Source organism: Procambarus clarkii, chromosome 55 (genome assembly GCF_040958095.1).
Source record: "Procambarus clarkii isolate CNS0578487 chromosome 55, FALCON_Pclarkii_2.0, whole genome shotgun sequence".
In the NCBI taxonomy this organism is placed as follows: Eukaryota; Metazoa; Arthropoda; class Malacostraca; order Decapoda; family Cambaridae; genus Procambarus; species Procambarus clarkii.
In genome coordinates, this window is record NC_091204.1 from 18,794,074 (window position 1) to 18,811,228 (window position 17,155).

Genomic DNA, 17,155 nt, shown 5'->3' on the forward strand with positions numbered 1-17,155 from the left:
TTCGAATCCTTCAGGGATGAGGAATTTTCATTTATATATATATATATATATATAATATATATATATATATATATGTAGGAAAAGATGACCAGGTGTTACCCAGTCTTGAGGAAGCATCAAGAAAACTCCATATATATATATATTAATCTTATGGCGTTTATTTTATGTTAAACTCAAAGACATGTCAGGTACAGACCACTAAAACCAGGAGTCGTCCAGTATAGGCGTGAGAGGGGAGGGTCGTCGTACATTGCAGAGGCGAGTGGATTTTCCAGTGTGAGGGGGAGAGGGTCGTCCAGTGTAGCGGTGAGGGGGTCGTCCAGCGAACGGATTAGGGAGATCGACCAGCATACGGCTGAGGAGGTCGTCTAGGGGACGACTGAATGGGTCGTTAAGTATTGGGCTGAAGGGGTCGTTCAGTGTACGGGTGATGAGGGTCGTCTAGTGCAGGGGCGAGGGAGTCGTCGAGCGTACGAATGAGGGTGTAGTAGGGCGTAAGTCTGAAGGGGTCGTGGAGAGTACGTCTGAGGGGGTCGTCTGGTCTGGGGGCTAGTGGATTGTCCAATGTCTAGAAGAGGTGATCGTTAAGTATAGGGATGAAGGGGTCGTCCAGTGTAGAGGTGAGAGAGATCTTCCAGTGTCATAGGGTCGTCCAGTATTGGAGGCCATGGGGTCGTCCAGTAATGGGGCCCATGGGGTCGTCCAGTGTCACAGGGTAGTCCAGTAATGGGGCCCATGGGGGTCGTCCAGTGTAGTCGTACATGAGGTCGTCAGCAGGACGCGTCCTAAAGCATGGTGACTTGGAAGACAGACATAATATTAAAATTAATAACTAAAAATATATGATAATTGCTTCGTTATTGTCTTTTCAAGAATCCATAAATGACTTGTATACATAAAAATTTTACTTAAAAATAACTTTACAAACATGTATACAAAGAAAGCGAATTCCTCACATTGGACTTAATTAGTACAGGTCACAGACACTGTTCTGAAACACACTCATATATACGTATATACATAAGATATGTACATGTTCATTCTATATTCTTTAGCTATATATGTATTCATGGAGTATGTGGTCTCATAATGTTGGGAAGAAGACTAACACTGCAAAATTTACATTAATTACACACATTAACTCGCTGGAAAGATGTCCAATATGGTACTATATGTATATATATAGATTCTCCTTCGTGCAAACCCACAGAGAAGAGCTAGGAAAATACAATATATCACTTTGAAAGTCGCACGACCTGGGGGAGCTGAGGGACGAAGATCCAAGTCGACATGAACACTAACATACGAGGTCTAGCCCCATGGGATACTCGCCGAGGGATATAACACAGGATATTAGTGTCTTTATACCAGAATCTTACTCAACAGACACTCAACTTCCACCCAACTTTGCCAAAAGTAGCCACGTTGGGTGACAACTTTATTGACCACTGGTGTCCAGTGGTCAATAAAGCTCAAGGACTTGACAGCAACTTGTTCAAAGCCATTAATCCCCGTACACTAGTAAGGTGTACATTGTAACCACCGGTGAAGATATACATACTCATCAACTAATGTATACTCACAGTGTTTACGGATAATGATGAATATATTCATGGTGCAAGCTAGGAGTAAATGTGCACACACAAATTGCACATTAGGAAAGGTGTACATACTCATGATGTACAATGGGAACGGTGTACACACATTCTAAGGTACACAGATTCATCACGGTACACAGACTCATCACGTTAAAAAGATTCATTATGGTACACAGATACATTATATGGTACGCAGACTCATTGTGTTATTCAGATTCATTCTAGTGCACAGATTCATTATGATATACTGATTCATCACAAAATACAGATTTTATTACTGTATATCACAGCATACAGACTCATCACAGTATACAGACTAGTCATGCAATACCAAATTTATCACGGTATATGGATTCATCAATGTATACAGATTCATCACGGTACACATACTCATTACGGTACACAGATTCATCACGGTACACATACTCATCAAGAACACGCTCTCGTCACAGTCACTGAAGAGTACATAGTCATCAATGTGTACAAACACACTTCTCAGGAGGCCCTAATTAATTACGGTGTACAAACGCACTCTACATGGTACTCACACACACACACACACACACACACACACTCTACATGGTACTCACACACACACACACACACACACACACACTCTACATGGTACTCACACACACACACACACTCTACATGGTACTCACACACACACACGCACTCTACATGGTACTCACACACACGCAATCTTCATTGTGCATTCACGCAATCTTCATGGTGCATATATTCAGCAGATATGTAAATTTTTTACAGTTCTCATTGATCAAGATTCTCATCAAGAATATTCACTCAGGATCATTCACTCATCAAGCAACATTCATTCATCAAAGAACATTAATTCAACAAGTAACAATCACTCATCAGAGGAACATTTACTCATCAATGAATATTCACTCATCAATGGAACATTCACTCATCAAGGAACATTCCCTCTTTAAAGATCATTCACTCATCGATAAAGAGTGATGCATCATGAGGTAGACTCTCATCTCATGCACTCAGCCATCAAGAGAAGACACTTACTAATATGGACTTATTAAGGTTTATACACTAGTCAAATTGTGTACCTTCTAAAGAGTCCATTCACTCAACAAGATGAAGAAGTTATTAAAATGAAGATCTCATGGTGTGAATGTTGAGTAAAAATGTAGGTTCTCCTCCAAGTGTATTCACTCTTCACGTTGTACTCACTTCTCGAGGAGTACATGCTATTCAATGTGTTCTATTTCCTCGAGGTGTTCTTCTTAAAGGTGAGCCTAATTTTGAAAGTGCATTTAATCTTGGATTTGCACTCATTCTCGAAGGTGCACTCAGTTTTGAAAGTGCATTCAATCTTGAGGGGTGCACTTATGTTTTAAGTTGCATTCATTCTTAAATCTGCACCCATTCGAAGGTGTTACCAACATTCTACATTATGTTGGTAATGTATATACCCTATATATATATATATATATATATATATATATATATATATATATATATATATATATATATATATATATATATATATAATCATTAAGAACTCTTTGACCCGGCCAGGATTCGAACCCATGCCGTCCAGGATCACCCCTAAACGTACACAGTACCGTGACCACCGCACCAATGATCGTCTAATATAGACGATCATTGGTGCGGTGGTCACGGTACTGTGTACGTTTAGGGGTGATCCTGGACGGCATGGGTTCGAATCCTGGCCGGGTCAAAGAGTTCTTAGTGATGTATGGCTTGCGCGTTCATGCAGCTTTCTCACACACATATATATATATATATATAGGGTCCTAGAAACCCCACACCACTATATACAGGTCGTGAACCGTTCTGACAATAATCTGTTATACGGAAGGAATATAAAAACCTTCGTAATCCTGTTGTATGGAACGAGATTATCTGGCGATTATCTAGCGGAACCATGAGTACTGTATAGCCATCAGTGATGACCTCAGCTGGCTGTAAGTCCTTTAACAACAGGTACAGACGAGTCATACCGTGGAAATGATATGATAGAATACGAAGGTTGGCCTCATTAAGTTACAAACCAGTTAGTTTCGCTATTCAACTACAGGGTTACCTAGATGAATGCACCGTCTAGACGTAAAAGAGGATTGAGGAAGAATCAGGAATCATTATGAGTGCCACCTGCACCTGAGAGCCTCAAGCCGCCAACATCCCAGTAAGGTTACTGCCAGCAGTGAGGTGAGAGAAGCCGCAGTGTTGCAGTCTCTCTGAAAAATTACAGCTGACGAGGAAGCTGACGATGACGAGGAGGACGAAGGAGGCGAGGAAGAGTCGTCTTCCAGACTTGGGTTCTGGAGTCGTTTGGTGGTCTGTCGCTGCTGAGAGATGGGGGTTCTGGCGGGATACTTGCGATGGTCGTCGTGGTCGTCCTGGAGGGCGCCTGAGGCGTCTGCAGGGAGACAGGGAAGTATATATATATATATATATATATATATATATATATATATATATATATATATATATATATATATATATATAATGTGTCGTACCTAGTAGCCAGAACGCATTTCTCAGCCTACTATGCAAGACCCGATTTGCCTAATAAGCCAAGTTTTCATGAATTAATGTTTTTTCGACTACCTAACCTACCTAACGTAACCTAACCTAACTTTTTCGGCTACCTAACCTAACCTAACCTATAAAGATAGGTTAGGTTAGGTTAGGTAGGGTTGGTTAGGTTCGGTCATATATCTACGTTAATTTTAACTCCAATTAAAAAAAATTGACCTCATACATAATGAAATGGATAGCTTTATCATTTCATAAGAAAAAAGTTAGAGAAAATATATTAATTCAGGAAAACTTGGCTTATTAGGCAAATCGGGCCTTGCATAGTAGGCTGAGAAGTGCGTTCTGGCTACTAGGTACGACATATATATATATAATGGGTGAAAATTACGAAAATTAACACGTGATGAAAAATGTGACAGTGTCAGACCACGGAGGAAGAACTGAAACAGTAATTTCCTTAATTCCTGTTTCAATTCTTCCTCCGTGGTCTGACACTGTCATATATGATATATTTTAGCATGACAAGTGTGCATATTGATGAGTCTCACCATTGTCTTTGCTCCAGTTGACGGCAGAGAGGGAGGGCTTGCCATAGGTGTGTTCCTTCATCTCGAACCCTGCCAAGGAAACCAGCGCATATTAAACGTTGTGCCGGGCGTTACCTAAAGTAGTCTATGTTCACGTGTTTACTCCCTAACCTCTTGCTGGGTATTGTCAGTTATTCCTCAGCTTAATAACTCTATCTTATCCCCATAGTACTTTTGTTATCTGTTTCTGTCTATTTTATACTAAGAATCTTCAAGAAAGTTATATTAGAGTTCTCGTAATGGACAGGCGAAGAGTCACAATAACGTGGCTGAAGTATGTTGACCAGACCACACACTAGAAGGTGAAGGGACGACGACGTTTCGGTCTGTCCTGGACCATTCTCAAGTCAACTTGAGAATGGTCCAGGACGGACTGAAACGTCGTCGTCCCTTCACCTAGTGTGTGGTCTGGTCAACATACTTTCTCCTAATGTGGTTTTGGCATGCGTTTTCCCGTGCTAATTCCTAAGTTCTCCATGATAATATGAAAAATTCCTAGCACTGCACTCAGTTTTGTGGTGCTTCTGGTTCCTCATATATATATATCAGTTGTGGTGACGGATGATTGTCTCCTGTCCTTTTAAAGTACTTGTTTACACGCTTTAAATATCAAAGCGATAATACAATCCATGAAAACCCAGAGGCTGTTTTCTTCTGTCTCAAATGAGATTGTAGACCTATATCCCATTCTTATTAGTTAACTAATAGTTTGCAGCTACAAGAATGTCGAATACTTGGCTATTTTGCTGTTATTTCGTATAATAAGATTTATTGAACTGACTCACAAAATAAATCTATATTTATATGCTCGGGGTGCAACTGTACAAATTTAATACTATATAGATTAAATAATTTGTAAATATACACTCGTGAAGACTAATGACCAGACGTCTCAATATATTAGGTAGTTAGGTAGAAGTTTATATGATCTTGTATGGTAAAAACCTACAAATTGGACGCTTGTCACAACGCGAGAGCAACTTTTTGCATAAATATGTTTTGAACTTCAGAAAATGACACCATTCGACATCACACCTGTCCAGTAGAACCTTAGTTTAATGTTATGTGGCAGTGAAAAAGTGCCAGTGAACAAATGTTCATAAAGGTACAGTACTTGCCCTCCCTCTCTCCGCTTATTGGTCCAAGTGCTCATCTCTGTGGAGTTAATAGCATTACATTCCTAATTGTATAGGTTAATTAGCTCCCTATAGATGTTGACCAGACCACACACTAGAAGTTGAAGGGACGACGACGTTTCGGTCCGTCCTGGACCATTCTCAAGTCGATTGTGAATGTCACGATTCTCACGTCACAATCGACTTGAGAATGGTCCAGGACGGACCGAAATGTCGTCGTCCCTTCAACTTCTAGTGTGTGGTCTGGTCAACATACTTCAGCCACGTTATTGTGACTCATCGCCTCCCTATAGATATCCAAGAGTGCAATCCAATTATATAACGTCCTAATACGTAATGCTTCCCTGTAGCATCTTGAACTCCCTCACTGAAGAGGTCCGGCCGATCCACCCTTCACTGAAGAGGTCCGGCCGATCCACCCTTCACTGAAGAGGTCCGGCCGATCCACCCTTCACTGAAGAGGTCCGGCCGATCCACCCTTCACTGAAGAGGTCCGGCCGATCCACCCTTCACTGAAGAGGTCCGGCCGATCCACCCTTCTCCTACAACTCCCTCTTCCATCACCCTGTCCTCAGAGTGATGGAATTACGGACTCACCTTTCTCGAGGGCGTTGCGATTGTTCTGAAACGGAGGAGAGGCGGAGACTCTGACTACCTGCTCGGCGCCTCCCTGGCTGTTGTTGGCGATACAGTTGTATTCTCCATTGTCGGCTCGGGTGACCTCGGTGATGGTGAGGAGCATGTGGGTCTTGTACTTCTGCGACCCCACCACCTCCTTCACCTCGTACCTGTCATAAAGCAACACACACATTTTGTGTTTGATTTGGCTACTCGGAACGAAAAGTTCCTAGTAGTACGGGCTATGGTGAGCCTGTAGTGGACTTACCTGGCACAGGAGCGGGGCAAGTAGCACGGGCTATGGTGAGCCCGTAGTGGACTTACCTGGCACAGGAGCGGGGCAAGTAGCACGGGCTATGGTGAGCCCGTAGTGGACTTACCTGGCACAGGAGCGGGGCAAGTAGCACGGGCTATGGTGAGCCCGTAGTGGACTTACCTGGCACAGGAGCGGGGCAAGTAGCACGGGCTATGGTGAGCCCGTAGTGGACTTACCTGCCACAGGAGCGGGGCAAGTAGCACGGGCTATGGTGAGCCCGTAGTGGACTTACCTGGCACAGGAGCGGAGCAAGTAGCACGGGCTATGGTGAGCCGTAGTGGACTTACCTGGCACAGGAGCGGGGCAAGTAGCACGGGCTATGGTGAGCCCGTAGTGGACTTACCTGGCACAGGAGCGGGGCAAGTAGCACGGGCTATGGTGAGCCCGTAGTGGACTTACCTGGCACAGGAGCGGAGCAAGTAGCACGGGCTATGGTGAGCCGTAGTGGACTTACCTGGCACAGGAGCGGGGCAAGTAGCACGGGCTATGGTGAGCCCGTAGTGGACTTACCTGGCACAGGAGCGGGGCTATATCATATGTGCAAAAAAAAAACATACACACACTTGTTGACCAGACCACACACTAGAAATTGAAGGGACGACGACGTTTCGGTCCGTCCTGGACCATTCTCAAGTCGATTGTGATGAGGAGGTAGGGACAGGCAATAAATAGGCAAGAGAGAGCTGAGGAGGAAAGTCAGGTGTAGGGGATAGTAGTAATGAGAACTGCAGCAGGCCTATTGGCCCATACGAGGCAGCTCCTATTATAACCACCGAAGGAGATAGTAATAGGAAAAAGAAGAGGATAGCAAGAGAGCGTAGGAGAAGACAATGAACAGAAAAAGGTATAACACACTTGTTATATTTCTCCTAGTAATGCTACACTACACATGATAATAGAGACACGTGAACACCAGTGACCTTACAGTGCAATTCAAGCAATCAATTTACTCACAAATGTTTGTTTTTTACATTTGTTGTCGAATTAGTTTACACAAATATATATTTTAAATCAACTTTTTCCTCAAACAACAATGTTATTTTTAGGAAAAGATAGAATGTAACTAGTTGATTTATTACACATAAATGCAATAAGTTTGCAAATAAGATTAATCACAAAAATATCATTTATCACATCTTAAAAATATATCCACATTTGTATTACTGTACTTTTAATGAGACGTTTAGATTCTTATGTATATGTGAAGACAGTCGACAGGTGACTTAACCATTTACCTTTTAAGTTGTACTAAACGAACAATGCTTCACTAACTTATCGTCAGAGTGGAGGACCTCGATGCCGTTCGGTCTCTTCCAGTAGTTAAGTCCAGCCGGCCAAGCCTCTATGTAGCACTCTATGGTCACGTCCTGGCCCAGCGGTACCCCTACAAGCTGGTGCGGGACATACACCGTCGGCAGAACTGTGAGGAAGACTCTAAAGTTAATATCACTCACAATACCTCACTCAAATGAGGTTTTGTGAGGGATGTTAACTAGAGTTCCTCAAGCTCTCACCGGCAGCGAGACTCTAAGGATGGCTCTAGTTAATATCCCTCACAATACCTCATCATTCAACAGGGCTAGCGGTCAATATGGGAGCTGAAATCTTTTTAAAGTGTTTGCTTCAGTAAAGCCATTTAGCTGTCTAATACTCCCGTTTAAATGTTCTAATATTCTTTCCAAGTCTTAAGCTTCAAACTCAATCCTTTATTGACTAGCTTTACTATTTTGGTATTTTCAACACGGAATTAATTTTTTTTAATTTCTTTAGTTCATCTATACACTTTATTCACATACATATCATGCTGTATGCTTATCATTACATTTCACATTGTTATTATTTAACATTCTTCATGTTTATAAGTCACTGTCAACATAGAAAGGTGAAACAATTTTTTTATTTTCAGTCTCCTTTAACTAGTATCTGTGCCAGTTTCGTGCAACAACTACTGGTAAATTCAGGAAATTACCTCTAGACGAAACAGACCTTTCCATTAACCAATTTATGTTCAACTCAAATGAGCATCTACGAATATTACTAATATGGAAGTTTATTTCATAAAACTCAGTGGAGCCGTTGAGGTACTTCTGGCAATCTCTTTTTTTATATCTCTTTTTCATGGATACTAGTTCCTGTGGTGGGCCCCAAGGCTGTGGTGGGCCTAGAGTAACAGTAAAGAGTAAGCATTCAAGGAGTCACAATAACGTGGCTGAAATGTTGACCAGACCACACACTACAAAGTGAAGGGACGACGACGTTTCGGTGCGTCCTGGACCGAGTCTTGAGAATGGTCCAGGACGGACCGAAACGTCGTCGTCCCTTCACTTTCTAGTGTGTGGTCTTACTAGTCAACAGTAAAAAGTAACACTAATTTTTACTATTTTACAGTACTTAGGTACTAAGTGCCTTACTTAGGCGGTGGTTAAGTATTCAGAACGGGTTCAGTAAGATTATGGTCAATGTCTTTAGTTTGTCCACTTCCCCAACTGTCTCACATTCCTTCCTTTTATCATAATACTCTTCTCAGATAAAAATGTATTTTTAACTCCCCAACTGGGTATAACGTCTTTCTGTGCAAATCCAGTCGTTCTGTTCACGGTTTTCTGCCTTTCGATCCTTGTTTGTGTGAAACATAGTCATTACTCTCGTAAGATAACATTGTTATTCACTTGGCTGTTGTAATTATTTTGGATAATATAGGAAAGGCGATAATTGTTGATCGGCACGACAATTATGAGGGGAAAGCACTAGTCAGTACGACTATATAGACTTGGGAGGGATTTAAGGGCAAGGAGCTGGGATATAAGTACAAGGAGCTGGGATATAAGGACAAGGAGCTGGGATATGAGAACTGTGGAAAGAAACGATGCCTAACCACTTGGAATATCGAGGACCGAACCCCCACTTTGCAAGAAGCGAGGCGGCTGCTTTACCGACCAGTCTAAATGGTCGTGGACCGGATACGCTCCGGCTAGCCAGATAACGTAGTAGCACTTTGCTTCCAGTTCCAGATATCTCCGCTATCTTATCTGTTGCTCTCTGCAATGTTTACATACAAATTCTTGCGCATACTCCTCACACAGCTGCTTGCCTCGACCCCAGGTCCTGTCGCAGGCGAGGAGAGAGTACTAGCCACTACACCACAGGATATTACCGACAATGTACACAACTCATGGATACATGTATAGTGCATTTTATATAGTAATAGATTTGTTTGGTGTAGTGATGAAAGCGGTGAATAGTGGTTTAGGGTTAGTTGTTTATAATACAATGTAGTGTATTATGGTGCAATGGGTTGTGTATGGTGCATTGTGATGTATGGTGCACTCTGTGCAACGTTGTGAAGCTAGAGTTGTGCAGTGTGAGAGGATGAGCTCAGTATAGTTAGTTGTCCATATTGTTTTGCATAATGTAGTAAACTTAGTTTTGTATCCTGCTGTGAGGTTAAATTCTTATCAATTAATGAATTAATGTTAAGGAAGGAGTGAAGTTAGCTTCGTAGAAAGTAGTGAAGTTAGTTTTCTGGTGTGATTTGTTGGATAGCCTCGTACAGAATGTAAAGATAGGTTGTATGTTGTTCGTATATTTGGCTGTGGAAATAATGCTCACTTGTCGTGGCAGGTGACAGTTTGGCAATGTTCTGATGAGTTGCTTATCTTGAGATGATTTCGGGGCTTTTTAGTGTCCCCGTGGCCCGATCCTCGACCAGGCCTCCACCCCTAGGAAGCAGCCCGTGACAGCTGACTAACACCCAGGTACCTATTTTACTGCTAGGTAACAGGGGCATAGGGTGCAAGAAACTCTGCCCAATGTTTCTCGCCGGCGCCTGGGATCGAACCCAGGACCACAGGATCACAAGTCCAGCGTGCTGTCCGCTCGGCCGACCGGCTCCCTAAAGGGCATTGTAGGAACAGAAATTGTATACAAAATAGTTATTAAATCTGTTCCATCATACAATGCCGCCTGAAGCTCAATAATAACCATACATATCGCTTCACACAACACATGTAAGAAAGTAAATAACCCGTCAAACTGCAAATCTAAAGATTGGCTTGTCTTACACAGACCTAAATACCTTTGTTGTTGTTATAGATTCAGCTACAGGGAACAAAAGTCCCAAGTAGCACGGTCTAAGGTGAGCCCGTAGTGGACTTGACTAAACACCGGCATACTCACATTTAACTTCAACTTGGATTCGCTTGCTGACGGAAGGAGGGATGCCATTGGAGGCTATGCACAGATAGGCCCCCATGTCCGTCCTGCCGACCTGTGTCAACTGCAGCAGCGGCCCCGGCACCTCCACTGTAACACAACACAGTATTACCTTTATTGGTGAAGCCGCTGCCTTGAAGAATTCCAGCGCATACATTATTTATATGTGTGTGTTTATTCGTAATGGAAACAGAAAGAACTCTGCCAATTCTGCACTGACACACACACACACACACACACACACACACACACACACACACACACACACACACACTCACTCATGGATACAGTTTCAAGTGTAGATATGATAGAGCCCAATAGGCTCAGGAATCTGTACACCTTGTTGATTGACGGTGGAAAGGCGGGACCAAAGAGCCAGAGCTCAACCCCCGCAAACACAACTAGGTGAGTACAATTAAGTGAGTACACACACACACACACACACACACACACACACACACACACACACACACACACACACACACACACACACACACACACACACACACACATCCCCAGCATCAATCCCTTACCTAAAAGAGAACAAGGAGAAACTAGAAAAGTTGCAAATACATGCAATGCGACTCGTCCCTGATCGGAAGGGATTGAGCAATTAGCAAAGATTAAGAGAACTGCATCTTACCACATTGATGTAAAGAGGTAATAGAGGGGGGGGGAGAGGGACAATGATAACAACATACAAGATTCTAATGAAAATTAACAAAGAAAAGGCAGCGTTGTTTAAAGTTAGAAACAGCAGAACGAAGGGTCGTTAGTGGAACCTGGAGATGCAAATGAGTTATAGAAACATAAGAAAGAACTTTTTTTCAGTATTAGAGCAGTCAGTAAATGGAACAGATTAGACGTAGAAGTCATTGAAACTAATTCTATTCTAAATGTTAAATGTAAATATGATACAAGCGTAAGAAACTTAGCATTGCAGATAATGCTGAGTTAAGCTTGACAAGCAGGGATGATGCTGGAACAGATCTGGACACGGGAGATGATGGTGGGATGAGCAGTTCAAATACAAAGGATGTTGTTGTTGTTAAAGATTCGCTACCTGGAACAAAAAGTTCCAAGTAACACGGGCTATGGTGAGCCCGTAGATAGTTATAATACAGAGGAAAGATATGCTTGACTTACTTAATGTGGTGAGGTTGACACGGATGTCGTTGGCGTCCTCCCTCCGCCACTTGATGGTTGGCACCGGGGAGCCCCGGGCGCTGCAGGCCAGGGTCAGGTTCATCCCCTCCAGCAGGAAGACATCCCGGCTGCTCATGTCGTCCTTGATGTACGGAGGCACTGCAGAGGGTTACATCGCGTCATATCACTGCTCACTAACTCACAGCCTTCTAACCTTCACTGCTGCTCGCATCTACAGTGGAGCCCATCTGTTATCGTCTATTAATCTGGCATGTCTCGCTCCCCAGGAAGGGGGGGAGACATTTCGCACCGCCAGGGGGGCATTTCGCACCCCCAGGGGGCCTCTCGCACCCCCTAAGGGGCCTTTCACACCCTTAGGGGGATCTCTCGCCCGTCCAGGGGGCCTCTCGCACCCCCCAGAGTGAAGGCCTCTCATACCCCCAGAAGGAATGAAGGGGAACGGGGGAGAGACTTGCTCTCATAGCTACATTGTTTTGCTGTCTCTTTTCATTCACTGCTACCGCAGCTCTGTGGCGCATTGGTAGCCCTCCCGATCCACTCTTCGCGAACTATTTGAGCCGGGTTCGAGCCATGGACAGAAAGGGTAGGCAGGGTGGTGGTCGCAGAAGACAGAGGTAACACAAACGGTTGTCAGGTGTGGTCAGAGACCAGAGGTCACACAGGGAGATGCTAAGTGGTTGGGCGTGAGTGAGAGGAATGGTGCCCAACCATATGAACAATCGAGGAATCGAACGCTGATCCGCAAGAAGCGAAACCGTCACTATACAGACGTGTGGCCCACGGGCGAGGAAAACAACCACGGAAGAACTACAACAACAATTAGGGAGCGAACCTCGAATCATCTTTGTAACCAATTAACTACTGAACTACTCTCATAGGTTGTGTCTCCCCTCCCCCCTACAACACGGTAGTAAACAACAGTGTTATATATTTGCCTTTAAAACTGTGTTGCTTTAACAACCGACAACTGCTGTGCCTAATTCATTCTAGTTATTTACTATGTTTACGTTGAAGAAATTCTTTCAGGCATCTCACTGGCATTTGTGGCAATATGAATTTTCTCATATATATAAATTAATATTGTTATATATTAGTATATTGTGCATATTTAGGCATTAATTACGTTAGGTGTTTACGCACGACTCACAACTGATGACATCTGAACACTTCATCTCACCAACATGTGCAGACGAGGAGTCACAATAACGTGGCTGAAATATGTTAACCAAACCACACACTAGAAAGTGAAGGGACGACGACGCTTCGGTCCGTCCTGGTCCATTCTCAAATCGATTGTGAATGGTGAAAAGCAACATCACATCACCAGATATGATCATCACCCCTGATGATCTAACTCATGTCCCGTAAACACTGATTAAATGCTATAATATCCAAGCAGAACACTGCTCCTGAAGGGGCTCCGGAACACACCTCCATGAGCCTCCTGAAGCGACTTACCAACAACGCTGACGTGGCCCGTCTGACTGATGGCGATGGCTGTGTTGATCTGGCACATGTAGGTGCCCGCGTCGCCTGGCCGGACGTCCTTGATGTTGAGGTACCAAGTCCGGTGACCGTCGTGCGACACCCCGATGCGATTGTTCCGTGTTATAACGTGATTCCCCACTGTCAGGATCGCCGAGCGGTCACGCTGGATCCACGCTAACTGTTGAACAACAGGAGAATTTACACACTAAAATCACAATTGCATGATGCATCAAATGAACACATAAATGAACAAATGGGACAGTTAAGGTGAGGTGATTATAGCACATACATATATATTTTCCATATATGAATAATTTACACACAGTTATGACATACAAATTAAACGAGATTTGAGATTCATCACACCTGATGATCGAGGGCAAGCGGCCGGGACCAAGAGCTCAAGCTCATCTCCTGTAAACACAACTAGGTGGGTGATACACCCATGACCCCTCCGGTATCCAAGCTACACCTAAGTGTATATATGTACACGTGTACACTACACCAAGGCTGCCTCTTAAAGCTGGATACAATGAAAGAACCATAATTCGTCCCTAAATGTCCTCGAACTGTAGGCAATATTGGATAAAAAATACTCTCTAGTTCGCTTTAAGCGTTCTCTTCGTCCGTACTTCGCGTTGAGCGTTCTCTTCGTCCGTACTTCGCGTTGAGCGTTCTCTTCGTCCGGACTTCGCGTTGAGCGTTCTCTTCGTCCGGACTTCGCGTTGAGCGTTCTCATCGTCCGGACTTCTCGTTAAGCGTTTTCTTCGTCCGGACTTCGCGTTAAGCGTTTTCTTCGTCCGGATTTCGCGTTAAGCGTTTTCTTCGTCTGGACTTCGCGTTAAGCATTCTTTTCGTCCAAACATCCAATCTCAAATGAGATTTCCCGTTTCCGAGCACGCACACACTGATGTATATATGTGTGTGAATATGTGTGTGTATACATACGTATATATATACGTATGTGTGTTTATATATATGTGTGTGTGTGTATGTATATCAATATTTAATTACTTAACACTAAAATTAACACAGTTTCAGGCCTGGAAGTTGAGAACAAGGAAGTCTTTTGTACCTTCACCCACTTTCTCACGTATGTCTCATGCACTGACGCTTTTGGGCTGGGTGTTCCGAATCTGTTTAGCTATTTAACTTGTATATAATTGTCTTTAAGTATAAATTTGTTCGATCATTAGAACCACCGAAGTCACCCGGTTCGAGGCTCTGATGATCCATGTGAATGAAACTTTATTACCCACGATATTGTGGTTTATCAATTGATTTTTATTTAATTGTAAACTAAATTATGAGTTTTATTTGGTCGACAGTTTCATCTGTTTGTGTATATCCCATGGTTATGTCCTGTTTACTTCCACTATATATTCCTCGTAATTTTTATATATTCCCTAATTCAATAAAATGTAACTGAAATAGCTTTACTCTTTATAGTAAAGGCTTATAATGCTGGGACTCGTCCAAATCATTGTTTGTTGTTAGTTATTAAGATACGCTTGGTTTGTTCTGTTGTTCTTCAACTGAACAAAGAGTGTTGCTGTGACACTCTTCAGAGGCCTCCGGGGTTCCTCTAGAACACGCAGTCTTTGATATCGTTACTTTATTACGAAAAGAGATAATGAGAAAATCATTTGGAGAAATGAAGGGATTCGAACCCTCGATCTGGGTACTCCCAAGCCGCGCACCTTTAACTCTGTATGGAGGATCTCCAGCCTGAGGAACGCCATGCCGACACATTTCGAAATATTGAAAACAATATGTAGAAGACAATCGACTTGAGAATGGTCCAGGACGGACCGAAACGTCGTCGTTCCTTCACTTTCTAGTGTGTGGTTTCGTCAACATATTTCAGCCACGTTATTGTGACTCCTCGTCTGAACGAAGAAGACCAAACCATACACCTGAAGATGAAGAAACGACGACGTTTCGATCTTTTCTGGACCATTATCAAGTCGTATGTGTTTGGTCCAGGACGGACCGAAACATCGCCGTTTCTTCGTCTTCTGATGTGTTATTTGGTCATCATATCTTCACCCACATTATTGTGACACATCGTCTCCAATGTGTTGAAAGTCTTGCTGATAGATAGCGCTGTAATATCGCTTCGAATTCTCTGCTACGCATGCCGTCTCCTTTAATCCCTAAAGCACTTGATCGTGACTTCGACTCACCAAGAGTATACCATACGGATAGAAAAAGGTATTATTTAGCTGAGAGGCGTCGAAACATCAATATGGCAGGTGTTTACTAGTTTTCTCATGCAGTCACTCCGAGTCATCTACATTTGTAATTCTCATCGTTAACATTGTATTATCCAGAAAACACAGACACACATGATTCTATTTCCTCTGTTAGGTCGTTGGCTTACATCAGGAAGAGTAGGAGACCCAGTGTCAACTCCTAGGGCATGCCACTTGTAACTTCTAGTCCCTCCGACGTCTGTGTTCTCTGTTTCACACCAGGTTGGTATCATCTCATTTATGAAGAGCCCTTGTCCTCCTATACAAGCCTATGTGTCTGTCTGTCTGTTTTGTAATGGATATTTTGTTTTTGTCTGTGCTTATGTTGACTATTTTTAACCGCAGGATTAAACTGTTAGCTCTTTGACCCCGCCTTTCTAACCGACGGTTGTCTAATGTACTGACATCCAACCTATTTTCCTCTATCATATCTACTACATATATTTCTATCTAACACACACACACACACACACACACACACACACACACACACACACACACACAGCATGGGTGAGTACAGCATGTACAAAATTATTTTGAGATAATAAACAGAATTTACATCCTGCGGCTAAACTTTGCCAATTTTAGAAAGCAATCGTAGTGTTAAGCTCAACTTTTAAAGGAATTCCCAAAGCCGGCAAGCAAGCCCGTCTCTTGTGACAACATCCTGAAGGCGGGGTTTACGAGGAGTGGCCGCAGCGTTATTTGTAAGTTTCTCTCAGGAAGACCACCTCAGCAGGTCTGATCATATCAGCAGGTCAGATCATATCAGCAGGTCTGATCATATCAGCAGGTCTGATCACCTCAGCTGGACTGACCGCCTCAGCAGGTCTGACCACCTCAGCAAGTCTGACCACCTCAGCAAGTCTGATCACCTCAGCAGGTCTAATCACCTCAGCAGGTCTAATCACCTCAGCAAGTCTGACCACCTCAGCAAGTCTGACCACCTCAGCAAGTCTGACCACCTCAGCAGGTCTAATCAGCAGCCCTGCCGTGCAAAATGTAACCACCTCACCTGACCGCTAAAACATTACCTTCTTTCAAATCTATTTTGCGATTGACAAAATTATTCTGAATAAATAATGTGAATCCAATAACAAGACAAATAAAGATGATAAACTGATAAGAAAACTTGTGATAAATGAGAAAAAGCCGGATGAAAGGCGTCTTGAGGAGCCGCTTATTTAAGAAAATATTTGAGGCAGGAGAAGGCTTGATGTTAAGATTAGAGGAAGCC

General features: G+C 43.1%; 1 protein-coding gene across 1 annotated transcript in view; it reads right to left on the reverse strand.

Annotated features, from left to right (window-relative positions):
- Positions 1-3,306: 3,306 nt before the first annotated feature.
- Positions 3,307-17,155, reverse strand: part of LOC123755418 (lachesin) — a 294,911-nt gene continuing 281,062 nt past the window's right edge. Inside the window, exons 3-9 of the mRNA XM_045738066.2 lie at positions 13,634-13,841; positions 12,155-12,313; positions 10,973-11,098; positions 8,069-8,216; positions 6,460-6,650; positions 4,688-4,756; positions 3,307-4,017 (exon numbers count right to left, since the gene is read on the reverse strand). Of these exons, the coding sequence (XP_045594022.1) occupies positions 3,737-4,017; positions 4,688-4,756; positions 6,460-6,650; positions 8,069-8,216; positions 10,973-11,098; positions 12,155-12,313; positions 13,634-13,841 (1,182 nt within the window). The 3' untranslated portion in view covers positions 3,307-3,736. The remainder of the gene's footprint in view (positions 4,018-4,687; positions 4,757-6,459; positions 6,651-8,068; positions 8,217-10,972; positions 11,099-12,154; positions 12,314-13,633; positions 13,842-17,155) is intronic.